At 63.6% G+C, this 25,900-nt stretch overlaps 4 protein-coding genes across 5 annotated transcripts; 3 read left to right on the top strand and 1 right to left on the bottom strand.

Annotated features, from left to right (window-relative positions):
* Positions 1–4,292, bottom strand: CHLRE_02g099500v5 (uncharacterized protein). 2 transcript variants are annotated; one of them, XM_001699970.2, is made up of 7 exons: positions 4,130–4,292; positions 3,741–3,857; positions 3,457–3,545; positions 2,497–2,751; positions 2,022–2,335; positions 1,827–1,878; positions 1–1,667 (listed from the first exon to the last, which is right to left on the bottom strand). In XM_001699970.2, exons 4-7 carry the CDS (start codon positions 2,734–2,736, stop codon positions 1,407–1,409), a joined length of 867 nt encoding a protein of 288 aa, XP_001700022.2. In that variant the 5' UTR covers positions 2,737–2,751; positions 3,457–3,545; positions 3,741–3,857; positions 4,130–4,292; the 3' UTR covers positions 1–1,406. The 2 variants fall into 2 exon arrangements, with proteins under 2 accessions (XP_001700022.2, XP_042927322.1); XM_043059688.1 differs by having other exon boundaries at positions 3,755–3,857.
* Positions 4,293–5,106: 814 nt separating this feature from the next.
* On the top strand, positions 5,107–6,628 carry CHLRE_02g099452v5 (uncharacterized protein). Its single transcript, XM_043059687.1, has one exon. It carries the CDS (start codon positions 5,576–5,578, stop codon positions 5,783–5,785), a length of 210 nt encoding a protein of 69 aa, XP_042927321.1. The 5' UTR covers positions 5,107–5,575; the 3' UTR covers positions 5,786–6,628.
* A 2,288-nt stretch (positions 6,629–8,916) lies between these two features.
* CHLRE_02g099400v5 (uncharacterized protein) lies at positions 8,917–17,235 on the top strand. Its single transcript, XM_043059686.1, has 19 exons — positions 8,917–9,348; positions 9,593–9,677; positions 9,913–9,952; positions 10,401–10,552; positions 10,831–10,944; positions 11,156–11,372; positions 11,574–11,646; positions 11,908–11,992; positions 12,206–12,236; positions 12,434–12,992; positions 13,128–13,233; positions 13,588–13,654; positions 13,766–13,876; positions 14,076–14,155; positions 14,358–14,720; positions 14,875–15,092; positions 15,644–15,777; positions 16,027–16,166; positions 16,495–17,235. Exons 1-19 carry the CDS (start codon positions 9,156–9,158, stop codon positions 16,625–16,627), a joined length of 2,901 nt encoding a protein of 966 aa, XP_042927320.1. The 5' UTR covers positions 8,917–9,155; the 3' UTR covers positions 16,628–17,235.
* Positions 17,236–17,306: 71 nt separating this feature from the next.
* On the top strand, positions 17,307–25,822 carry CHLRE_02g099350v5 (uncharacterized protein). The gene is made up of 13 exons (XM_043059685.1): positions 17,307–17,482; positions 17,614–17,760; positions 18,040–18,169; positions 18,426–18,547; positions 19,031–19,522; positions 19,722–19,971; positions 20,199–20,459; positions 20,598–20,692; positions 21,122–21,225; positions 21,419–21,942; positions 22,237–22,822; positions 23,158–23,545; positions 23,712–25,822. The coding sequence occupies exons 1-13, from the start codon at positions 17,437–17,439 to the stop codon at positions 24,617–24,619; spliced, it is 4,053 nt and encodes a 1,350-aa protein (XP_042927319.1). The 5' UTR covers positions 17,307–17,436; the 3' UTR covers positions 24,620–25,822.
* The last annotated feature ends 78 nt before the right edge of the window (positions 25,823–25,900 follow it).

Raw genomic sequence — 25,900 nt, 5'->3', positions numbered from 1 at the left:
TCACCAGAACCCAATTCGACCTAAAACGAGCTCATATCGCCCTCTCACGTTACCAGCGTGGGGGAGTCAGGGGAGACCTGGTTGGCGTCGGGGAAGCCCCGCCAGGTCAAGCAGGGGATAAGCCCCCTATCCGCCCCCGGTGAGGCTAGTACGACAGTGGCCGTACAGCCGAGCTGCGAATCTGACACAGGGTTCTAGCCGAAAAGTTTGTAGTACAGGCGTACAGCGGGGGGCAAGGGGTGGCGCTGCGTGCAGACGCCTGGCGCCCAGCATATTGTGGTCCTAGCAAGCGACCGCAGAGCGTGCGCAGAGAATATGCAAGCAGAGTGCATGCAAGCAGTGGCCGGGCGGGAGTGTGACTACCGTAATCGCCTTCAATACGGCGTGCCTGGGTGCCTCTTTGCCTTATGGTGCATGCCGGCGTGATCGTGCACTTCCGTGCGCAGTGCGCCGCTGCCGCCGCCGCGGTGCTCAGGCGCAAGTGCCGCGCAGGCAGTGACTCCAAGCCAAGCTCCAAGCCTCTGATGGCGGCTTCCCGTTTCCCTGGGCTGGGCTTGCATGCTTGTGTTTACTATGCCGCCTGCACACATTGGCAAGCATTTGACAGTGTTCCAGCTGCAATCGTGCTACGTGCCCGTCTGCCCACTTCTGTAATGCCTGGGGAGGCTGCGCGAATGCCATCACAGCCCAATAGCCCATGTGTGAGGATCATAGTTCCAGAAGGGCATGCTCTTTACACCATCCTCGCAAGCAGACTCGCCCGGTCCGGTCGACGGAGGGCATCTGTGAGGCTCTCATCCGTCGCCAAATTCCCATTGGGACAAGAGGACCACCGCTGGGCAAATGCTGTTACGGGACGTACAACTGCACGGCATGTACCTGAAAGGGCTGGACCGGCATAACACACGCACGGTCGCCATGCAAGCAGACTGCTGCGGACTGGTCACCTGAGTCCATCCTGCGCTTCTACACCACTCCTCCATGCGAGTTTCATCCTTCCCTCTCGTACAAGTGTCGTTGCACACATACCCTGTGTACTCCAATGTCACTCCCCGCTTCGCGCACATTCAATAAATAACACGTCCTTATCCCGGCATGACCTTTGCTTATGCATGCACTCCGTCAACGTACATTGCGTCTCTTGTGTGTTATGACACATTGCGTCTGGTGTGCGCCGTGACTCCGGCACGTACAAGAAGGTGGCGAGAAGGCATGTACACTACGGAAATGCTACGCAGCGTGAATAATCATGTGTTTGCCCGCCACAAGCGGCCTCGCTCAATGACCTACCCTGAACCATGCACCCAAAAACTCAACAGTGCTCACACACACAGCGCCACGAAGCGTCCATACAGCTCCACAACCGTCGAGCATACCCGGTGCCGTGCCGCGTCCCTACAGGTTGATCATGTCACCTTCGCGCCCAGCGCCCGGCCCACTCCAAACGTCACACCCATGGCTAGGCATCCACCGATCACGACGCGAGAAGCGCCGATGAACCACTTGGCTCCACCCAGCAGTGACCCGGTTAGCCCAAACACGGCCAGGCCCAGGACAGCCACCAGCGCCACCGCCACAAGCCGCCCGGTTGGGTCGTGGATGAATGAGCCCGCAAGGAGCGGGATCAGGGCGCCAGCCGTGAAGGCAATGCAGGAGACCACCGCCGCCTGAGCCAGGGGAGTGGAGAGGCGTGCACAGTTCAGTGCATGTTTCACATGGCAGTGTCCATTCTAGTCCCGTGGTTCCAGCCAAGGTGTCATCATCCATGCCCAGAGCAGGGCATGCATGCATCCGTTGCTACAAAACAGCCGCCCACAAACACGCACCTGCAGCGGGTTCGCCATGGCGTCCATGTCGATGCCCAGCTCGTCACGCGCGCTGCACGATTGAGGAACAAGCGCAGTGCGAGCGTCAGCAAACGGCGCATACAGTCACAGCGGAACTACCGAAGCGGTAACGGACAAGCACACGCCGGCTGACAATCCGCTGCTGTGGCGCCGGACCAAAGCACCGGTACTCACTGTGCGCGGATGACGTCTTTCTCCGTGAGCTGCTCCGCCACCTGCCGCGCCAGCTCGGGCGTGAGGCCGCGGCCGATGTAGATCTCTGTCAGCTCCTGGAGCTCGTGCGCCCGCGCCGCGGGGCCCTTCAGCTGCTGCTGCCGCTCCTTCTCAATGTCCGCCTCCTCCGTGTCGAGCTGCGACGCCACGGACACGTACTCTCCAAGAGCCATGGACAGGGCACCCGCCACCCAGGACGCAATGCCGGCCAGGCGCATAGCCGACAGGTCGTCGCTGCCGCCGCCCACACCCAGCATCAGCGCGGCCACGCTCACCTGCCGGGGGGCGCAAACGAGTCAAGAGGAGTGATCAGATATTGCAAGCGGTTTGAGTGGTCAGCACAAGAAGGTGAGAAAGCTATGGACCGAAGGGCAGGACAGGAAGCGCAGGAGGGCAGGAAGGCGCCGCAAGCGAACGGCGTGTCCGGCACGCTCACCAGGCCGTCGTTGGCGCCCAGCACGAAGGCGCGTAGCCAGGGAGCGCGATGAGCATAGTGAACGTGCTCGTCCTCGTCTGCACTGCTGTCCTCCTTCACTACGACGTCTGCGCCCACGACTGCCGCCTCGATGTCCGGCATTTGGGCTGGTGCGTGGGCTTGCTGTTGAGCAGCGCCGCTTTCTGGCACCTGCGCCTGAGGCTGCCCCGCCACGTCCAGAGCAACTGGCGCCTCAGGCATGACTGCTTGAGACAACTGCGCGAGCAGGAAGGCGAGCGAGAAACGAAGAGACTTCGGCCGATGCGGTCGGCGGTGCACCAAAGTTAGCGCTGATCAACGCTAAGAGCTGATAGCGGTATGTAATATGTAATGTCTGTTGCGAGTATGGCGAAATCAAGCATCGGGCCCCTTTATCGGGTGGGCACGCCCCGGGTTTCTGGCCGGATTCCTGCGCCGGTACGCTTCGTAACGCCTACTACGTAATAGAAATCGCGTGCGCATCACTCAATAGAGCCCAGCAGCCGCTACACAGCGAGATGCACATCATGGCCAGGTGCAGGTGTTCAGCCCTTCAGCGCTTTTCGTAAAGCCAGGAATCTTTGTTGAGACAGGACAAGAGGCCACCGAGAACCAAGCTAACGATAGCGGGAGGGCCCGCGACGAAGTCCCACCGGCCCTGACAAACTAGAAGCCCTCGCGCAGTCCCTCCCACAGGCCCTGCTGAACCCTCCTTGCCCACCATAATGGTAGAAAACAAAGCCTAGAATACTGGATGGGGCAGCGTGGCTGAAGGACCGCGAACCTGGGTAGTTATGTCCAGCACCACCCCCAAGGTGCCCTTGGAGCCACCGCCCCCGACCCCGCCCGCACACCAACACACACACACTCCTCTCTCTTGCCGCCACCCAACCCTGCAGGGCATGCCGCATTCAGACCATAGCGTCACGGGGTCACGCTCACCTTGATTCTGCTGAACACATGCCACTATGGCCCACAGCACAGGGGCCAAAGGCATCCGCAGCGGAGCTCAGCAACCAGCAGGAATACTCCTGTCAGCGGTAGGCATACAGCGTACAGAAAGTATGTGAAGTATCGCCCAGAAATTCGCAGTGGCAGACAACCTTAGGGGGTGGGTGAGAGTCCAGACACGCGAGACCTCTACTGCGCTGGGCTACGGTCTGTGGCGTGGCGTGGCATGGTAAAATGCCGCGCCGCACAGTACCGGCATACAGAACATGACTCACCCGCAGTGACTCACCCGCAGCCATCAAGTGCATTCCGGCGTGGCCCCGGGTGCGGTGGGTCCGCCAGTCAGGCTGTCCAACGGCTGTCAATCCTGGAACATCTCCATGACGGGTCACCTGCACATTCAAAATAATGTATATGATAAGCTCTTCATATGCACAACATCTAGGGCGCAACGAAGGCCAAATTGGGACATTGTCCCCGCGAGAGTCGACCAAAAGCCGAATTCCGCCGACAATACAAAACAATAGAACGCCAAACCCATTATTTGTAGGGCCAGGGCTGAGCTGACTCCGTGAAGGTGACCCTGGCGTGTGCCAAGCGCGTGCCCCCAGCGCCGGCCCATTCTTAAGCTTCCAGGCGCGTCTGCACGTCTAGCTCGACCCACCCGTTGTCCAAAGCGACCAGCCGAGGCCATATTGCCAGCAGTCCACACGCCGAGCCACTCCGGTGCATGTCGAGCGCAACTCCGGTCCCTCGCGACGGTGTGTTGAAGCCGGCCTCTATTGTTAAGGAGTTGAAGGAGTTTGTGCAGACAGATTATGTGTATGAACGTGCGAAGACACACAGGTCAGGGCAAGGCGGGGGGACGAACACTCGCTGGATGGCCCATGCAGGGCGACCAATCCCACCTATCCAATGCCCCCTGCCGGGTCCTGCCCACCCCACCCCACCCCTCCGGCCCTGCCAGTAAACGGGCGAAGCTCTTCACATTGACATTGTTGGCGGGGCTGACTACGCCCCCGCACTGAGATTGATGTCGTGGATGGCGCAAGGACCGCGAACCCCAGGGACCGCACCCCCCGCCTCCCCTGGCAAAACGGAGAAGGGGAACCTGGATGGGCTAGCTGGGACGAGCGGAGCTCACCCAGGCACCCAGCCGGAGCGCAGCGCTCGGATTTGGGCGGCAGCACTGGTCCGAACGGCGGGTGCAGTGGAGGTGCCATACCTCCTTACTTGCGGCACACCCAACCGGGATCAGAAGGCGTTTGAAGAGCTTTGAGGGCAGGGGCTTCGACCTCGATCGAAAGGAGGGGCGGGCATCGCGTGCCCGGAGACGTAGGACCAAGTTGGACTCGCTACTAACTTGGATTGGCTGTGCACCTCGTACGGTCCTGTCTCCTTCATAATACGGTCCAAGCATGCCCAGCAGGAGCATAAGCGCCACAGACGCAGCCGCTGGCGCACAGCGCACTTAGGCCTGTCCACGACCTCTGCCAGCCAGGTTATGCAGCGAGTCCTGCGCGCCGGTGCGCTGATGCCATCTTTGCGGCGCCTTGTCACTGCATTCCTAGCACAAGCAAGAGCAGAGGGTGATGAGAAGCATAGTCCCGAGTGTGATGGCTACAATCCCGGCCCACAGACCCCACAAGGCGTGTCAGAGCAAGAGTCGCAGAGTTCGCGGTTTCTACACCGATGGTCGCGCTGGCTGGCTCATAGAGTTTGCTGACGCGCAATCCTCACGCTCCCGGCGCCCGGCCAGGCGATAGCACCACGCAGACAATGTGCGATGCCACACAGTGCGCGACGCAGGGTTGCAGACCACCTGCAATCCAGCGACTGGCGTCCACGTACGAGCGCTGACGACGACAACCAACGCAATGTGAGCAGCGTGCAGCAAGGCAGTGGCTGGGCGACAGTGTGACAAGCAGGGGCAAGGACAGGGCGCGGCACGGCAGAAGAGGGGACCCGAACGTGTGGGGCGTAACGCAGCCTGCGTGGTGGGGGTGGGTCAAGTCCTTCGGGCCGATGGGCTTCAAGCAGGGTCGTCAGCGACCAGCGGCCCGAAAGGCCAAACCACCGAACGACTGCCACTTTTCGCCCTGCTGGTGAGATGCTGCTGGGGCACAAGCGACCTGCATCGCTGCAGACTGGGGGCGGCGGCGGCGGCGGCGGCGGCGGCGGTGGCGGCAGCGGCAGCGGCAGCGGCAGCGGCAGCAGCGGGGGTGCATGCGCGCATCTTGGTAGCGGGGGGGGCGGGAAAGGCCATGTGGAGGAGGAGAGCGCAGCGCCGCCCAAGAAGCGGCGCAAGCGCGCAGGCTGAGGAGCCGGCTGGCGGGTGGGGCGGTAGCGGTCCGCGGTGGGGCTGGCAGGGCATGCGTAGCGGCATGACAAGTAGTGCGGCTGTTGACAACTGTGCTGCGTCTGGCTGCGGTTGGCTCTGCTGTGGCATCGCGATTGCTAGGCACCTGGTTTGGTATGTGCCTGTGGAAACCGACCCCGGCTATGTCCGGGCGATGAGGTAGTTCGGCCTCAGACTGTGGAGGGGCTCAGCCCCTTTCCCCGTGACCGGGGAACACTTGTCGCCCTGCGACAGCTGCCCCTGGCGCCGAGCACAGCAGGGCGCCCAGCGCCCCTGGCGGCCTGGCCCAGCACGTGCGCTCCGGTCAACGGGCCGTAGCACGGACGAGTGCCGGGGGATGGCCACGGGGAATGGCTGACTGTATTCATTGCACTGATAATCCAGTCTTGATGGAAGTCATGGAACGGCCTGTGGTGGCATCCCATAATTGCCCTGAGACGGGGAATGGGCCTCTTTCCAGTGGATTTAGTGGCTCCTTGGTTAGTCGCTCACTAAAGTCCCACCGGACACTAAATGTTGCACTAAAGCATTCATGTTTACAGCCAGCGACTTTAGCGCTCCGCTTGGCACACGCGCGTCCATGCTCAAACCCGATTCTTAGTGCTCAGCACAATATTCTCATGCTGGATAATGCTGTTGGGATGACGGGTCAGCTCATTTCGGCCGACGGGCCCGATACACATGCGCGATGGCGGAACAAACGTTGCAAAACTGCGCTGGGAGAGCCCGGGACGCACTCTGGGGTGTTAATCTAATCCATCTGTACGTATTTATTATGGCGGAACGATGTAAACAACCCGAAGTATTCTGCCAGGCAGTGCTCGGCTGGGGGGCGAGCTTGGAGGGTGCTCAGCCGAGTTCGCGGCTCCAAGGGAATTAATCTTACAGCGAGTTGCAAAATTGGGACTAAATGAAAGGGTTTACTGCGAGAGCGCTCGAAACAACGAAGAACGAAAATCGCAGCGACTAAACGGGGGCTGGCTAAATGTGCCTAAAGTCCCTAAATGTCCACTAAAGTGGGGGTGTTCGCAGTGGCGGGACTTTAGCGCTAAATGTTTGCCACTAAATGGCTAAAGTCCCCACTGGAAAGAGGCCCAATGGAAGCTACACATTACAACACAACACAACACAACCGCCACAAAATGGGCAAACACGGTCACCGTGTAAACAAAACTACGACCCAACTCGCTGATCAACCTAGGGCAGCGTGGCGAGCGTCCCAGGAATCGCCTCAATCGTCTCTATCGCACTCAGGACACTCGCCGGAGATGGCGAGCAGCGGACCCGAGCGTCGGCTGGACACTCACAGCAGTTCCAGCAGCAGTGGAGACAGGCAGGCCTCCGGACAGCACGCTACTTGCAGCCCGATGAGCATCGGCACCGTCGACTCGAGCGAGCAGCCCACATCCAAGCGCGCTGCCGACTGGTTACGGAGCATCAAACTTCGGCTTCAGTTCTCGACCAGCCTGATCGTGGACGCACTGGCAAACACTGACACACTCCCAGCATCCTCAATTTGTTCTCAGGAGTTCGAGCGTGCGCTGGAGCAGTTCGAGCTACAGGTCGCAGAACTTGTATTTAGCGCCCCAAGGCAGGCATCGGTGCCACACGCCTCGGCCAACGAGGCACAGACCGCCGCACCCGCGGCGGAGCGGCGGCCCAACGCTGGTGTTTTCCAGGTTGGTTTCGGATGCCGCGCGCCCCGCAGCTCCGCTCCGCGCCAGCCCGCCAGCCGTCCGACAGCCTAGCCATCGCAACCTGGTTATATCAGTGATGGGTCGGCGGCGCTCCTCTATTGCCCGTGGCGTTTACCGTCTGGATGAGGTAACATGTCTGCTGTGACCGCCTCCTGCTAACCGGCCTTCTATGCGTGCTAGCGACTACAACTTCTCTTCGTGTCGCGCACATTCGCGTTCGCATTTCGACAGCACTCCGCTAACGACCTCGCAGTGCTGCGGGTACAGGTGGAGGAGCAACGGGCTGCGCTGGAAGCCGTCAAACGCTCCCTCGCCCGCGTGGGGGATGCGGCCGCTGTGGACGAGAGCAAGATCCTGCTGAAGTCTGTCAGCGGCGAGCTGCTAGAGCGCATCCGGGCGTCCGGGAACCTAGAGGCGGTTGCTAGCACGAGTGGGACGTCGGTGAGCGGGCGCTATGTCCGTGCGTGGCAATCGGCAGGGCGGGAGGTGTGGAACGTCGTGGTGATGGTGACGCCCCAGGAACGCAGCGCATTGATCAGGGCCGCACGCCTGGTCCGCAGCACAGGTGTGGTGGTGGCGCCTTACCTGACGTCCGTAGGGTGTGCACTGCGCAAGGAGCAACTCGGAGCTTTCGAAGGGTTTCGAGCAGCAGGGCTGAAGCCCCGATGGAAGGGAGGGGCGGGCATTCGGTGCCGAGGCACCTAATCACCTAGGCTGACGGGCTAGCAGTTGACGTAGTTGGCATTGAGTAGTACAGTCGAACACGCCTAACTTCGTTGCGCAAAGTAAGTTTCCCGGCGTTATAAGGGCCCACCGGCCCGGGCCACTGGTACTTACGGGGACAGGATAGCACGCATGCTCGTGCACACCACCTTGTAACCAACAACAACAGGAAGCTGCATTACCGTGCATGGCTCTGTATGGCCCCGCCCAGGCAACGGCATTTACGGGACTTGTTGCAAAGCTCGCCTCAGCCCAGCCCTGACGAACTGTGTTGATTTGCCGGATGGGCGTCACTGCAGCCCAGGGTGCTGAGACGGCTGATACCACACACCCGGCCAGGTTGCAGCTAGCACCGCTGCAGCAGAGGCACGTATGCGCACCCGTGGGGCCCGGTGCACCCCTCCCCAGGTGCACCCCTTCATTTGCTGCGTGAATTCACGTCTCTCGAGCCCACTACTCCTTGGAGAGGAAATCACCTCAACCCCTCCCGTGCCTTCAGGGGTGACTTATCCGCTGGTTATGTCCGAGCCTCCCCTCGACCTCCAGTCGCCGCTCGTGCCACGACGCGGCCCGGCGGTGTGGAGCAGCCTTGTGCATGACTGGGAGGCAGCTCCAGATTGCATTCCAAGATAAAAGCAATAAAGCGCTTTAGTGCATACTCGTAGGTTCAGGGCGAAGTCACGCGGGGACGCTGCTGCTTCAGCGAAAGGATGACCTGTGGAAGGAATTGGAGGGTTTTTCATCATGCGAGTTTCATACTGTCGGCTTGTTGAATAGGTTCGGGTTAGAATTTGACTATCGGTTCATAATAGCTACGTTTTATGATGAGACACACGAGTCTGACTGAAGAGTCGAGTGCGCGACAACTGGAGTGAAGTCCCGCTGGCGGCGTCTCACGCAAACCACTCGTTATGAAGCTTCTGTGGCATCGTGCTGCAATGGTGGTCCTAGTCGCGCTGGCTTGCGGGAATGGGTCGGACGCGCAGCTGCACGCGTCGCCGTTCAACAAGCAGCTCTTAAATAACGACTGTCATTCAGACTGTACGGCGCGTGGCAACTGCAATGGCGCGACGGGGCGCTGTGAGTGCCCGTTCGGGCTCACCGGTGAGTAATGCATGCACCACCGGTCGCAATGCCACGCATTGTCGCACGGTCCTGTGGGGGAAGGCAAAGGCGTGTGCTACATAGATTGGGGCCTGGTGGCAGAACCGTTGTAGTTGTTGGGAACTTGTGAGGCTTAGTGGGGCGCAGCGGCGTGCCGGGCGGGGTAACACAGCAATACCCACACGTAACCGTAGGGTCCGCGCACCTCCATCCACACACTTGCCCTGCTTCCTACAATGCTTAGGCCAGGCTTGCGAGCGCCGACTTCTACCTGCGTGCCACACGACAGCGGCAGCGGTCACTGGCTCTCGACCCCTGTACGGGACCTGGTGCGTCATCTTGCGCTAGCTGCAAGCGCTGGCAGCTGAGTCTTGGGTTGCCTGCTGCTTCTGCATGCGTCTTGCGGGGATGAAACTGTTATGTGCCGAGACTTGCGAGGCAGTCGGACCGTAAAGTTGCGTTCATTCGTGTGTATACGGTATTTGTGCTGTGTGTGTGTGTGTGTGTGTGTGTGTGTGTGTGTGTGTGAGTGTGTGTGTGCGTGCACCTCTTCCTTCGCTGTAGGTCACTCAAGAACTGCAACTGCTTCCGGCAGCTTGCACGGGTGCGCTCGCGCATGTGGATGCTTGACCAGCCCTCAGAGCCCCCTGCGCATCCCCCGGCCGCCCCGGCTGCAATTGCGCAGCCCCGCGCCCCCCGCTAGCGATTAAAGGCTAATACCGCAGCAGACACAGTTGATTGTGTTGATGTTGCTGGGTGCGGGGGGCGCGGGGCGCGGGGCTGCACACTTACAGCCGGGGGCGGCCGGGCGAGGCGGGTATAGAGGGCATAGGGGGTGGGTTACGATAGCCTTGTTTTCCGTGGGGCCACCGCTTGCATCCAAACGAATGCCCAATTGCCTATGCACTGCCTCTCCCCTGGTGTCCCACTGACGCCTGCCGCCGTCATGAGCGCCCGTCACCACCTGTCGTACCGTATCTAGACTGATGTGCACCAACCCAACAAACGTGCTTTTTCATTTGCGGCCTACTTGCTTGCATCACACACAACAGATCGGCTGCCCGCCCGAGCTCAGGGGCGAGTGCCTGTACCCGGCGCTGCAAGGCGGCCCCGCCGTGGCATGCTTTGAAATCGAGGGGGCTGCGGAGGAGGAGCAGACGTCAGACGTGCCACCTGAAGGCTTCGCACACCCCTCGCTTGCCTGGTGAGTGCTGGCGGCCCAACACGTACGACAGTGAAGGCTCGCAGCTGCACGCGCTGGTCACGTCACCCCACCCAAACCTTCATGTAGTTATCCAGCATGCACGCACAGTCCTGGTCAGCACGCAGGGCCCGCGCAGTCGTACGTGCACGTGCGTGCACCGCTTCCGGCCGGCGATCCGGCTTATTATTTGCACCCGCCCCATGCTTGCGACCCCACGCACGCGCTGTTTGTCTGCTAGCCCCCAACACGCGCGCGCGCATACATGTACCTGCCTTCAGGTACTGGGGCCAGCCGCTGCTGGGGCGGGCGGCCATGAATCGCACGGCGCCCCCGCGCAGCCACCTGCTTCCCAACGGACTGTACCAGCTGCCGCTCAGCGCATGCCCGCAGAGGTGGGTGACGTGCGCAAGCAAGCAAGCACCGCGGGGGCGATGGGGATGGGGAAGCGGCGTTGAAAGCCTGAAATGCGCAACGCGATCATTGCGCGACGCCGCGAAGAAACCTGTGCGGGTTACGGTACCGTACGGTATGGCCATAACTGCAACTGACTGCAGCGTGATGAGTTAAAGAGGGTGATTTGCTACTTGTCGTGGACGCACACAGGTGTCACGAGCGGGGCATATGCGCTGCGGAGCAGCCCCTGAAGGCAGCTGCCGGGCGTGAGGCCGGCGACAGAGCCACGCTGGGGGCGGAGCTAGGCGCGGACGGTGTGGCCACGGGCGGCCGTTGCATCTGCGCCGCCTCCTACACCGGCACGGCCTGCGACCTGGCCGTTCAGGAGGACTGCTACGGATCGTGCAATGGTGGTACCTGCATCCAGGTGCGGCTGCGGTGCGCGTGTGTCGGGTGCGGTGTGGGTGCGGTGTCGGGTGCGGTGTTTGTTTGCATGCTGGGGGGGGGGGCTCACGCACGTGCCCACTGTCTTGCTCGGGGCAGGCTGCTGATTAGCGGCCCGCAGCTCATCCGTAAGGTGACAGGTAGGTATGCATCACCACCCCGCTTATGATGATTGCATTCACAGGGCTTCTGCCACTGCCCCCCTGGTCGTTGGGGCCTAGCCTGCACAAACACCGAGCGATGGAACAGCAGCGAAGGTGCGCGAGGGCATTGGGGCGGTGCTGAGCGTGGGGCTGGGGTGCTGGGGTGCTGGGGTGCTGGCGTGCTGGGGGGCTGCTGGGGGATATGACTACGGCTGGAGGGGATGGCGGTGGGCGGCGTGCCGGTGGTTGGTGCATGCAGGTCTCACGCACACAACCGACCACGTGGACTAACCAGGCGCGCTGCGCGCGGCGCGCGGCGAGGGTGACAGTCGAAGCGGCTCATTCTCGATCATACCTCTCTTGCGCCCCCTGCAGGCTGGCTGCCGTCCGTGGCTGGTCCCCGCATCTACGTCTACAGCTTGCCGCAAGAGGTTGTGCACCGCGTCACCAACGACGGAGAGTGAGCAGTTCTTGCGCCGTACAGCTGCGCCGCATGTAGCCATGATGCCGCCGTACAATGATTTGGTAGATAGGGGGTACGGAGCTCTGGGTGGGTGGGTATGTTGCAGTCCTGGTATGTGCGTGGCCCTACTGGGGTACGCGGATGCGGGTTGCTCGCGCGTGTGACCTTGAGAGGCTGATGCACGTCCGCCACTCTGCATGTCACCTGCAGCACAACGCGAGACGGCATGTACCGTGGAGAGGTGCGTGGGCGCAAACTGGACACAGCGAAACTTGTGACTCTCTTGCAGCCGCGCGCGCATTGATCGATGTATGGCTGTGACTCCTCTTGCTTATATATCATTGGTTGATGCACACTCCCTTGTAACCACACACACGCACACGCCGTCCCGCCCATGCACACGCCACATGCATCCATGTCTCACCGGTTGCGCTGCAGGAACTGTTCCTCCAGGAGCTCTTTGCGGCGGCGGCAACCGCCGCCGTCAAGCCCCGCGACCTTTCATCAGCAGCCAAGGCCTTACTGTCTTCATCGACCTCACAAGCAGCGGCGAGCCCCGCACACACAGAAGTGCAGACCAGGGCTGCAGACCAGAGGAAAGAGAAGGGGAAAGGGGCGGAGGCCGTAACAGCGCATCCGAGGTGGCCGGGGGATGAGGGCAAGGAGAAGGTGGAGGGGCAGAGCCGTCCGCCCAAGCGCAAGCCGAGGCAGCAGCAAGAGTTTAGTGGGACTTCTCCACCCCGCACACACGGCCGCCACGCACATGGACACCACCACCGCCGCGCTGCTGGTCATCAGGACGGGCACAGCCATCACCGGGCTCGCAGGATGGCAGACACAAACGAACACCGCCCCGCAGGCAGTAGCAGCGATAGCAGCAGTAGCAGCAGCAGCAGTAGCAGTAGTGGCGGCCTGCTGGCGGCGGAGGCGGTGCTGACGCAAAACCCCTGGGAGGCCAACCTGTTCGTTGTGCCCACATGGTCCATCTGGTACTCGGGTACGTGTGTGTTTGTGTGTTTGTGCGTGTGTGCGTGTGTGTGTGTGTGTGTGTGTGCGTGCATTGTCCTCGCAACCCTGCGTGTAACCTGCTGTGTGTGGCGGCGTGCGGCGTGCATGCATGCATTGGCTGCAGGCAACGTGGCGTCGCCCGCGGCGGTCCTCCGGCACGTCATTGCGCACCTGAAGGCGGCGTACCCCTTCTGGGATGCCATGGGCGGCGGACGCAACCACGTGTTCTGGTCAGTGGGCAGGAGAAGCAGAGCGGGCAGGGGGGAGTGCGAGGGGGCAGCGGGCACTGGGCAGGGGGCCAGGGGCCAGGGGCCAAGGGCCAGGCGCCTGGGGCCAGGGGCCGGGGGTCCGGTGCATGCGTGGGGCCGACAGACTTTTGCCCATCATCGACCAATCTATGGGCGGGACATGGGCCTTACTTGCAACCATGTCGATCGGGCCCGTGTAGCCACAGCCCTACCTGCCACCAGAGCTACCTTCCTTGACCAACCCTGCTTTCACTACCGTAACCGGCACCCTGAGTTTCCATCCTGCCACCGTATCTGACAACCCCACTGCATGCTGGCCATCATGCATTCCGTCAGGGCCTCCAACGATCGTGGCGTGTGCGACTGGCAAGAGCTGGAACCTGACCTGCGCACCCCAATCATGGTGGGTTGATTGGTGTACACGGGTAACAGGGGCGCCGAGCTGCAAGCAAGATGGGAGTGTGGCCGTCATCAGCCGTCATCAACACCTGCCCGCTGCCCGCTTGCGTTGCAGGTCACGCACTTCGGCCAGGCGCCGCGCGTGCCGCCCTTCCACATCCTGTCAGTGCTGGGCGACAGCAGCTGGCGGAACGTGCTGCGGGGGCACTTGCAGAGTGCGCTGCAGGTACGTACACACAAGGCGCTCTTACTCGGTTGAGGTGTTGAGGGAGGGAGCAAGAGCGAGGGAGGTTTTGAGAGGGGTCGTGCGTGGTGCGTCGTCTGCACATGCCTCCCTAGTGTCACGTCCACAGTTACCAGATGACCTTCTTCCTTGCTGAATGGCGACACAATCACTAAAAACGGGCGTGCGTGCGTGTGCGCAGAGGGAGAAAGTGCCGGTGGCCAAGGGCTTCCAGCCCAACACCCACGCCGACGTCCAAGCTGAGTACGCACCCTGTTACAGGTGCGGCCCGGGCAGGCCCGCTTCCTTGCACCTGTAGGCTGCCAGGCTAGCTAGGCGGCTGCACACTTGCGGTCGCAGGCCTCTTCACACGGTCACAAGTCGCCCCGTGCGCACCATACACATGCACATGGGCCCATCCCCACGCACGCCCACCCTTTCCCGCTCTTTCCCACCATGCCCGCGCCCGACGCATCCTTGACAGGCCGGAAAAGGACGTCTTGGCGCCGGCGGTGGTGCCGGAATGGGTCATGCCGTACTCGGACGCGGTGTACGGGCCCCGGCACGACGCCTTCAACCACCCCGCCCCGCACACGGCTGCTGGGGACGGAACGGAAGCGGGCGTCTCTCCTGGCGGAGCGGCGGGCGGTGGCACTGCTGCCGGCCGTGGCGCTAGGAATGGCGGAAGCAGCAGCAGCAGCAGTAGCAGCAGTAGTGGCAGTGGCAGTAGCAGTGGCGGTGGTGGCATCAAGGGCGGGCGGCTGCTGGCCGGCAGTCGCAGCACTACTCCGCCTCCTGGGGAGCTGCCGGAGCGCAACATCACGCTGTTCTTCTCAGGCGGCATCAGGTGCGTTGTGCATGTGCTACAGCGTTGGCGTTGGCGCTTAGTTGGGGCACTTAACTAGCGGGCACGCGAGCCCTGTAGAGCAGGGAGTGGAGCTGCATGTGCACGTGTGCATGTACCTGACACATCCACCGCACGGCGTGCTTTACGCATGCAGGCCTGAGCAGCTGTACTACAGTCAGGGTGTACGGCAGGCCGTCATGCGCATGGCCGCCGGCGGCGGCGGCGGTGGCGGTGGTGGTGGTGGTGGCGGTGGTGGTGGCGGAGGTGGCAAGGATGGCGCCGCTGGAGGCAGCGTGGGCGACGCCGGCGCGGCCGAGGCATCAGACGACTTCCGGGCCTGGAACCGGCCCGACTTTGTTCTCTCCATCGCGGGTGAGCGGCCAGGTGGCATACGGAGGCATTCATGCTCACTGCTGGCCACTACTCTACACTGCACTGTTTTGCACGGGTTTGGACCCGACTCTCTCATACATCTTAAACTTGTCGAGCGACCCAAACACCGCCCCAGTGCTCGTATCTTCCATCTACACTGTAGAAATCTGCCCAAATTCCGCCGAAGGCGGAGAAAAATTTTTGGGTTTTGGTGCCACGCATCTACGCAGTGTAGACGGTTTTGGCCGGTTTTGGCGCAAAAATGGGGGAAGCGTAGACGTTTTGGGGGGCTTGGGGGCTTAAGTGTAGATGCCGCGGTCAGGGTCATCTACGCATGTGTAGATGCCGGGTGCCTGAGAGCATCTACAAGATACGAGCACTGCACCGCCCCCGTCTCACGTTTCCTTTCTGAACTGAGACAACCTCCTCAATTCCATCCCGCCCCGGCCTTCCCCTCCCCCTGGCTTCGCTTTTACTTTGGGCTGGTACCTACAGCCCCTCCTCCTCCCCCTCCCTCCCTGCACGCTCAATCAACCCGCTCAACCCTGCAGGCCGCCACAGCCAGACGCTCATGGCGTCCTCGCGCTTCTGCCTGGCGCCCAGCGGCTGGGGCTGGGGCGTACGGCTGCTGGAGGCCGTGGCGTGTGGCTGCGTGCCGGTGGTGGTGCAGGACCAGGTCTACCAGGTGGGGGGCTGCGGGGGAGTGGGGGCTGCAGGGCTGGGGCGGGCGGGCTGGGGTTAGGGGTACGGACTGCTAGGGTCTGGACTGGGGTCTGGGGTGGAGCGCCTTGCATGGTCGCATCCGGTGCACTGTACACGCCACAACCTACCCCGTCACCGCGCCACGCCATACACCACGACCCGTCGCGCCGCTGCATACCTCCCGCCCCGCCCGCCCCTGCGTTACTAGACACCTGCCGCCCCTGCCCTGCAGCCGCTGTGGGACGTGGTGCCCTACGACGAGTTCGCGGTGGTGCTGCCGCGGTCGCAGCTGCACCGCCTGCCGCAGCTGCTGGACGCGGTGGGGCCCGGCCAGCTGGCGGCGCTGCAGGCGGGGCTGGCCAGGTGGCACAGGTGGGTGCCTAGGTGGCAGGGAGTGAGGAGGCGAGCGGGAGGGGGCGAGGAGGCGGGCGGGCGAGCTCCGCGTGGGGACGGAAATTGCACGTGTTTGGGCGTGCAAATAGGGAAGAAGGTGCAGGTCGGGTAGATGGGGACTAGGCATGTGGGATGCTGAAGGAAGATGCATGCACGCAGGGCTTGTGTGCACCTTGCGCGATAAACGATTCCCCTGTCCCCCCTCGTGGATGCCGCAGCATCTGGTCGTGGTTGGCTTGGGGCGGACAACGTGGATGGGCAACGAGCCAATGACGTTTGCCCTCTCACACGCTTCCCGCCTCTCCAGGGCCTTCTTGTATCGGCACCACAGCCCCTCTGGCCTGGCCTTTAATTACACGTTGGCGGCGCTGCGGCGGCGGTTGGTCAACCTCAACAGCGCCCACTACCGCCGCAGCCACCGCCGCCACCGCAACCTATGAGCCGCCTGCGGAGGTCGCCGGGGCGCCGCATGTGATTGAAAAGCAAGCAACGGTAGAGGGGCATGCGGGTAGCTGGAAGGAGGCGGTGGAGTGTTCCGCAGCATTGCAGAGCCGAATCGATGCATGAAACGGTTTCACCGAGAGCGAAGTGGACGAAGGACGGTTGGGCAGGATCGGACGAGAGAAGAGTTGCGCCGTGTGTCGGCAAGGCGTGCAGCCCATGCGGCTGACAATTTGCATGCAGCCGGAAATGGTGGGCGTGGAACAGGGCATGGAGGCAGTGGCGGGGCAGCAGGAGACAGCGCGTCTCGTGGCTGCAGCAGCACTTTGCCCGGTTAAGGCCGGGAGCGGCGTTTGCACTTAACCGCCGTAACCCGACTTGGAAGTCTTTTGCTGCAATGTCCGCGCGCTGACGGGTATAAAAGAGGTTATGAGTAACTTAAGCCCGTGCTCGCACTAATTTTCCCGCGTTTTGGTATTGGCCTACGTGTCGAGTAATTTGCGCGATCGTTCTGGTTGCCCAGTAACAGCTGCTGGAGGTCGATGAAGCTGATATTACATATATAATACATACTCGTAGCTCATGCACACTGTAAGTGCGTGACGTGCTACCAGGCTCCACTTCGGCAGCTGTCGCTCGTTTGCAAGACTTGTCACTGTGTCTATAATACTGGCATTTCGTCATCGGGCTAGCATGTTGCGCTCCATATTTTAGGTCAAGCTCTTAGGAGCATAGCTCGCTGTGCTTTTTACAGAAGAACGCCACGCCGTCGCTTCGGGCGCGTTTCGGGCGCCCCGGCGGCCCGAAAATGCAAGCACTAATAGCACTGGTATCAATGTACTCCATTATTGTCGGTAAGGCGATGCCCTGATGGGATAGCGATGGTGGGAAGCTCGACCGCTGCTTTAGTCAGGGAGCCGGGGGAAGTGGGCATGTGCTGGTGGCTGACCTTCTCTCTCACCCAAATCCTCGCCTTATCGCACAGTGTTGGTCGACGCCCAGCCATTGACGACAACGAAACCTCCACCTGCGCCGCTGCTGCCGCCGCCTGGGCCACCGGCTCCACGACCACCGCTACCGTCGCCGCGAGGGTACCCGCCCACCGCGCCTCCCCTGCCGCAGCTGCCTCAGGGTGCGTGCGTGTGGCGTGCGCTCACCTGACCCGACCTCCCACCCATGTCACACACTTGGCATGCTTGCTTGAATCAACACGGCCTGCTTCGCCTACGTGCTTACGTGCCGCTTCCCGTGCCGTGTCCGGATCCATATACACACCTCAGCGGTCCGCGCGTTCCTGCGTGCGCGTTCCACGCCCCCCCCCACACACTCTCATCCCACGCCCCAGCTCCTGAAACCCACGCCCTGCTGCCTTCCACCTGACCTCCCTTCTCCCGTTGCTACTCATGCTTAGAGGGCCAGGTCCGCCTGGCGGAGATCAGTGCGCCAGGCGAGGGGCGTGTGGAGGTTTTCCTCACCGCACAGCCGCCCGCGCCTGGTGTCGGCGAGGCAACCAGCGCCTGGGTCAGCGTGTGCGACGACAGGTGCGAAATTCGGATATATTATTATGGAAGTGTGGAAGTGTGGGCGCGAGGGCACCTGCGAGCAGCGTGTCGTGTGTGAGGGGTGCCAGGTTTCTGCGCGAGGTTTCTGCTTTTGCAAGAGGCGCCAGACCGGGCGGGTGGCACACACTCGTGACATACAGCAGACTGTCACATGCTATGCGCATGGCAGCTGTTGTGGCGGTGACTGCGATTGCGAGCCGACTGCCTCCTTAACGGCGTCGTCGCGCTCGCACAGGTGGACCGCCACGGAGGCGGCGGTGGTGTGCAAAATGCTGGGCTTCGGGTGGGTGGGCGCGGCGGCTCTGCGCGGCCTCACCGCCCCGCCCGAGGTGCCCATCGGACTAGACGGCGTGGACTGTGAGTGCGGCTGTGACCAAGCGCTCGCGGGCATGCCAGGGCCGGGCAGGGTGCAGCCGGGCTTATGATTCGTGTGGCCATGTGTGTGTACGTGCGTGCGTGTGTATATATGTATGTGTGTATATATGTGTGTATTGTGTGTGTGTGTTGTGTTAAACAAAGAATCAAACGGAACAAAATTCCGCCATACACGCGCGCGCAGTTACCAAAAAATACCGACGCCGGTTACCGAGCTCCGCGTTTGTCGATGTTGCCCCAGTTGTCACCTTGTGTGTTGTGTGTGTGTGTGTGTGTGTTTGGGGGTAGTTTATTTCAATCTCGAAGAAACCAAAACTCAGGGGAATTTGCGGGTGCTGGTCCGGGGGATGTTGTCACCGACGCCTTTGTCGCGCAAGCACAGTCAGGTTGGACGCGTCATGACTGAGCCAGGCATGCAAGGCCTGAGCTTCCCCGTCGCCATTCGCCCGTCCTCTCCTCGTGCAGGCTCCCGCACCACTCTGGGCGCGCCGGACGGCGAGCAGCTCGACACGCCGGACCTCCAACAGCCCCTGCCGCCCGCCGGCCCCAATGTGACATTGTTGGAATGCGCCTCACAGCGCCGCGGCGCCACCGCCTGCCTGCCAAAGGAGGCCGCGGGCGTGCGCTGCCCGCCGCCGCCTCCCCCGCCTGCCCCGCCGCTCCCGGCCGGCGAGGACGCCTCGCCGCCGCCGCCCAGCCCGCGGCCGCCGCGCCGCCGCGACGTGGTGCTGCCGCCCGAGTGCGAGGGCTTTGGCGATAAGATCACGAACTTCCGTGGCCGCCTCATGACCGAGCGCGCGGTGAAGCTGCGGGAGGAGTACTTTGGCGGCGGCGACGGCAGTGGCGGCGGCGGCGGAGAGTTTGGGGCCCCGCCGGGCTCGCTTGGCGGCGGCGGGCCGGTGGCGATTGACCCGGAGGTGCCGGACTGGTTGAAGCACACCGACCTCTACAAGACAAGTGGGTGGCGAGGCGGTGTGCTGGACATGCGTCAGGCAGACAGGGAGGCCGGTGTTTCTCCCTCCGATCCTGATTGCTCAGAGCCTAACCGCTGGAAACTCACATACGGTAGTACCATCTTACACCGCCTCACCTTGGCCCTCCACAACCCCATTACTCCTGTCCCCCCTCCCTCATTCCTTCCTTCCACCCCCCTCAGCGCTGCCGCACGGCTCGCTGCGTCTGGTGGGCGGTCCCTCGCCGCAGTCGGGTGTGGTGCTGCTCAGCTGGTGCGGCTACAGCGGCACTCTGTCCATGCAGCCCACACAGCACCTGGAGACGGACCTGCGCGGCGGCGGCCTGGCGGCGGTGCGGCGGCCGGCGGCGGCGGCCAACGAGACGGCGGCTCGCGTGGTGAACGAGCTGCGTGCAGCAGCCGTGTGCAGCGCACTGGGGTTCCAGTACAGCAGGTGCGTTGCCGTCATATCAAATCATCACAACTCACATGGGCTTCTCGCTGGTGCCGGCCTCACTCACCGCACCTCAAGCTGGCTTTAACCAAGAGCTTGGTCGTCACTCGTCCGCGCCCTCACATACCATCCCACAAGCAAAGAATGGTCACGCGCTGACACGCCCACGCGTATCGCAAACATTCCCGTGTCACTACATCACGCCACACACGCCACACATTTCACAGGTCCAAGCGCGGCAGCAAACGCTACGGCCTGGGTGCAGGCCTGGTGTTCGACGCGGCTCCCATCTGCATGCGCGGAGCCTATGACTTCGCCGCGGCGCTGCTGGCGCCTGTGGGCTCCGACGGTGGCCCCTCCGCCGCCTCCGTCGCTATGCCTGGCGGCCTGCCGGGGGTGGTGTTCCCAGGGGCCTGCAGCGGTCCCTTCGTGGGCGGCCCGAGCGCAGCGGGCGGCGGCGCCGGAGGAAGCAGCGGCGGCGGCTACTGGTGAGTGAAGCAGCTTTTGGCCCAGCAGAGCAGGCCCTGGGCGAGGGCCTTTGTCGCACTGCTGCTAATTTAGCCTCAAATCTTATCACCACTCTTGGTCCTACCACGCTGTTCCCTGCGACGCCGTTGCTTGGACAGGGGCGATGTGCAGCTGTCGGCATCAGGTCATGATCGCGACCTGTCCGTGGAGTGCTTCAATGACCCGGACGAGATACACGGCCCCCTGGACCCCAGTGAGTGTTATATAACGCAGGGCGGGACGGGGCAGGGGGGGGGGTATGTGCCCGGGCCCCGAGAGAAATCTCATGGGGGGAGCTTGGACTGGGTTGGGTTGGGTGCAAGAGGGCAGGGGGTTACGGGAACTGAAGCAGGGAACGGTTGGGGGAGGGCTAGGTGTTCAGTGTGCGGTGGCGAACGGCGAGTGTCGTAATCTGTTCCAAGTGGGGACCTGGGCCAGAGCTGCCATGGCTACCGCCAGCCGCTTACCTACACGGCCCGCCTGCAACCCGCTGATGGCGCACCCTCCGGACTGCGGCGGCGGCGGGGGGCAGCAGGCGGAACAGCAGCGGCCCTTTTGGCGCCCGCACCAACCTGCCTCCGTCCTGCCCTTCCGCCCTCGCCCCTCACACGCCCCGCATCCCCACCAACCGCCGTGTCGACAGGCCCGCCGCCCGAGGGCGCTCTGCGGCTGGTGCTGTACGTGCAGGAGCCCGGCGCCGCCACCAGCTGGCCGGACTCCACCGCAGGCGGCACAGGCTTTGTGCAGGTAGGTGCGGTGGGAGGGGGCGGGGGGGGGCATGCGGTGTGCTGGTGGGTTTGCACCAGCCCACCCCGTACACGCACGCGAACGCAGACACACACGCGCATACATACAATCATGTGTTCCTCTCCTTGGGCTCTGTAACATATACACACACACACATTCAAACAAACATGTGTGCTCTGTAACATACCTGCAGATATACCGCGACGGCAGCTGGGGCGCCATTTGCTCCACGGGCTGGGACGACGCGGACGCAGAGGTGGCGTGCCGCCAGCTGGGCTACGCGGCCGGCGGCGCCGCCTGGGGCTCCAGCTGGCCGGACCGCTTCCCCGCCTCTGACTGGGCTGGCCGCTGGCGCGACATCGTTCTGACTGACGTCACATGCCCCTCCGCGTCGGACGGGGACGGAGCCGACGGCGTGCCTGTCGAGGTGCCCCCGCGCCTGGACCTGTGCCCGGCGTCTACCGATGCCGCCTCGTGTCACTACACGGATCTGGCTGGTGTGAAGTGCAACCCCGCGCCGCCTCCGCCGTCGCCAACCCCGCCGCTACCTCACCCGCCGCCGCCATCGCCCCCTCCCTCGCCTGCGCCGCCGCCGCGGCCACCTGCTCCGCCTCTGCCGCCCTCGCCGCGGCCCTCGCCACCCTCCCCGCCCTCCCCACGCCCTCCTTCGCCCGCTCCGCCCTCCCCGCCCTCCCCGCGGCCCCCCAGCCCCGCTCCGCCCTCCCCGCCCTCCCCACGGCCCCCCAGTCCCGCTCCGCCCTCCCCGCCCTCCCCACGGCCCCCCAGCCCCGTCCCACCCTCCCCGCCCTCCCCACGGCCCCCCAGCCCCGTCCCACCCTCCCCGCCCTCTCCACGGCCCCCCAGCCCCGTCCCACCCTCCCCGCCTTCTCCACGGCCCCCCAGCCCCGTCCCACCCTCCCCGCCCTCCCCACGGCCCCCCAGCCCCCCTATGCCGCTGCCGCCCTCCCCACGGCCCCCCAGCCCCGTCCCACCCTCCCCACGGCCTCCCAGCCCCGCTCCGCCCTCGCCACCCTCCCCGCCTTCACCTCCCTTGCCTCGCCCGCCCACGCCCTCCCCGCCTTCGCCTCCCTCGCCCCGCCCCTCGCCTCCCGCACCTCCGCCCTCCCCAGCCACCCGGTCCGCCCTCTCCAGCCTCGCCCTCGCCCTCGGCACCGCCGCGCCTCCGCCCCAGCTCCCGCCCGCCTCGCAACCAAAACCGCCGGTCCTTGAAGGCCCCACCGGCTGCCGGACCTGCGTCACACTCCGCATCGACATCCGCCTGGGTCGGACCATGGATCCCTTCCCACGGGAGGCCTGCGACCGCCTGGCTGACGGGGTCACCATGGCCCTAGCCACGCCGCCTCTGGATGGCGACGGCGTCACGCCACCCGCCTCCGTGCTGTACCCCTTCTACTGCTCCTCGCCGCCGGTGCAGCCATCGCCGCCGCCGCCGTGCGCTGACTCGGGAGGCAATGGAGAGGAGGGGACGGCGGGCGGAATGGCAGGAGGAGGAGGCAGCCCCCACTGGCACGAGATGACGGTGTGCGGCGCGGTGGAGGACGGCGGCGCGCTGGTGGCGTACCTGTCGGACCCCGTGGTGGGTGCGGTCGGACTTGTAGCAGTAGCAGCAGCAGTAGCAGTAGCAGTAGCAGTAGCGGGGCAAGAGTAGTGGCGAGATGGCGGTACCGCGATGGCGGTAGCGGGTGCAGTCCGGATAGGCCGCACCGCTGCTGGCACACAGGCGCACTGCCAGCGGCCGCCGGCCGCTTCCAACCCACCCACCCCCCTTGCGCACCCGGTCAATCCCTCGTACCTCTGCACCCTACGCCCTTTACGCCCGCCGCTGCATCACTCTTTAACCCGATCGCCCCCATGCATTAATATACCAAACTCCCCCCCCCCACACACACACACATATACGCACACGCACAGGTGTCCAACAACCTGTTGCGCACCAACATGGGCACCGCGCTGCTTGACGCCATGAACGTGGCCGCGCCCTGCGCCGCCCTGGATGTCGACTATGACTACGAGGTCACCGGGCCCGCCCTGGGGCCCACCCTGCTGTTCAGCGTCTGCCCCGCCTCCGCCGACCCTGGCGCGACGCCTAGCAGCGAAGGTGTGGGAGGGCAGGGCGGTGGCGCGGGCGCGCCACCGCTGCTGGCTACGGTGGAGCAAGGCAACGGGGCGGACGGCGAGCGGGAGGTGACGTGGACGCCGGACGCGCAGTGCGACCCCAATGCGCCCAAGTGGACCTTCCCGCCCGCGCCGGAGCCGGCGGAGCAGCCCGGCGACGCGCCGCCGCCGGACGGCGACACAGGTGCGCACGGCGCATGCGGGGCCAGGGGGCGGGAGGGACATGGTGCGGCTTTATACGCCCATGCCGCGTGCGCGATGTTGCTTGCAGCTTTGATTGGGCAGGGCGCGGTTAGTTGGTGTGTGCGAGGGACCAACATGCATTGATGTGGCTGTGTGCTTCGATGCAGGCGGAGATTCGTCGCCGCCGCCGCCCGAGGGGGAGCAGCCGCCGCCCCAGCTTCCCAGCCCGGCCGCAGTGCCGCCGTCTCCCCCATCGCCACCCGCCCCGCGGCCGCCGCCGCGGCCGCCGCGGCCGCCGCCGCTGCCTCCCTCGCCGCCGCCGCTGCCGTACACAGCGCCGCCGCTCGTGGCCTGCGTCAACCGCAGCGCGCTCTACCAGACCCCCGAGCAGCTCATCCTGATCACTGGCAGCTCGCCATCCACCTTTCCTTCGCTGTCGCTCCCCAACTGCGGCAGCTCGGCGCACTCCAAGGGCTCTTTCTTCTTCGGCTCTTGGACCTACTGGCCTTTCATCGGCGTCTCGGCCTTCCCCGCCGCCAACACCAGCGGCCTCGGCGGCGCGCGTGGGGCTTCCATTGTTTGCCTGGGCCTCCAGCCGTCCAACAGCAGCAACGTGACGGCAGCGCGCAATGGCAGCACCAGCGCCGGCGCTGCCAGTGCCAACGGCACCAGCAGCGGCGTCGTGAGCGTTGCGGGACTGCTGGTGCCGGCCTGGGGGCTGCTGCCGGCGGCGGCGTGCCAGGTGGCGAGTTGTGCGCCTCCGCCCGGATACTTCTGGAACGTCACGACGGACGGCCCCATCCCTTGCGGCGGCAACAATACGGACGCGGTTGCGGTGTACCGGTTGGAAGATGCGGATCCCTCGCCCGCGCCGCCGCCTGCGGCGGCGCCGCCGCGCCCCCTGCCGACTGCCTCACCGCCGCTGCCGGCGCCGCCCGGTCCAAAGCAGCGCCGCGCGTTACTCCAGCAGGAGCTGCAGCAGCGGTGGCTGGCAAGGAGGCAGAAGGCAGGCGTGGCGGTGGCTGAGGCTGCTGGGGCTCGGGCTGGAGAGCGGAGGCGGAGGCGGAGGGCGTGATGATGCGCAAGAGCCGGCGCTGTCGTTGCTCGGACAGACAAAGTAGATGTGTGTGAAAGTGGTGAAAATGCACTAGCTGGAGGTTCGTTTTACAAACATTATAGCTGAGGGCGCGTGGGCGAGGCCCAGGGAACGAACCCGGATCCCCACAGATACGCCAGTGACACGAGCGTTCCGGCAGCAGCAGCCATGCGGGCCCCAAGCCGTGCGGCGTTGAGTCATGATAATTACGAGTCGTGGCGTAAAACACCAAACGCATCGTACGTGTATGGCCGTGCTTGGCCGCAGCAGGACTGCCATTGTTGGCGGTATCGCCGTGTGATCATATGTGGGGTGACTTAGTAATGAGTATTATGATTGCCTGTATATAAAGGACCATGCGTCAAGCGGCGCCTGTTGATGTGTGACCGAGCGTGCCGCCATATATATGTTGTCTTCTAGTACTTCAGGGTGTGTCATTGGAATGCAGACAGAGAAACGCGGAGACGCGGGAACGTCTGTATGGGGGGCGCCGCTTGGCTGTTGCATCAGGGAGGCAGCGGCAAGAGGGCTGTGTCGGCAATGCATGCCGCGCAGCATCGGCTTGCAAGTCTACCGAAGTTGGGATGTGTTGGGGGTTGAGGTGTATGGAGGAGTGTGTGGATGGGTGGCTCTTGACGAGGGCACCCAGCAGCGTGGTGGCGCTGCGGCCGTGGAGTATAGTGAGGCGGATCAAGACGGATCAAGGAATTGCCAGCGCACTGTCATTGTCCGGCCGATTGGGAGCATCCGAGACGAGGGGCATCCGAGGGTCTCTAGTACTCTGCACTCGCGTTCCGACACGACGCAACAATGTGTTTGGTCTACGCCTGGAACAGGCGACAACCGTCACAATGGAAGAGGGCTAGCGGTGTGACTGTTAAGGGTCACGCGGTGACAACACGTTAGTGACGTTGCACGGCCTGAGGTAGAATACCGTAGACTAGACCGGGACAATTATAGACAGGCAACCTCTTACGTCTGCTGGCTGTGCTGAGTGCCTTGAATTGTATGGCAACTCTGATGTCTCAGGCTCATAGTACGGTATATACAGGATAGAGCCGCAAATTCACAACATCAACATGCGTGCCTCGGGCATCAGCATGGCTGTGTTACACATGGCACGTCCACAGCAATGCATGATGCGCCGGCCAGCCGCTGGCTTGGGGTTATTCCTTCGAGGAATTACTCTCTGTCCGGGGTTAGCATCACGTGTGTCCGCCCGGCAGGGCATTGCGGCCCGAGTCCCCAGCCCAGCGTGCT

The sequence above is a fragment of the Chlamydomonas reinhardtii genome, chromosome 2, assembly GCF_000002595.2.
Source record: "Chlamydomonas reinhardtii strain CC-503 cw92 mt+ chromosome 2, whole genome shotgun sequence".
Lineage (NCBI taxonomy): Eukaryota > Viridiplantae > Chlorophyta > Chlorophyceae > Chlamydomonadales > Chlamydomonadaceae > Chlamydomonas > Chlamydomonas reinhardtii.
Note: the sequence above shows the minus strand (reverse complement) of the source record. Positions and strands in the feature narration are given on the sequence as shown.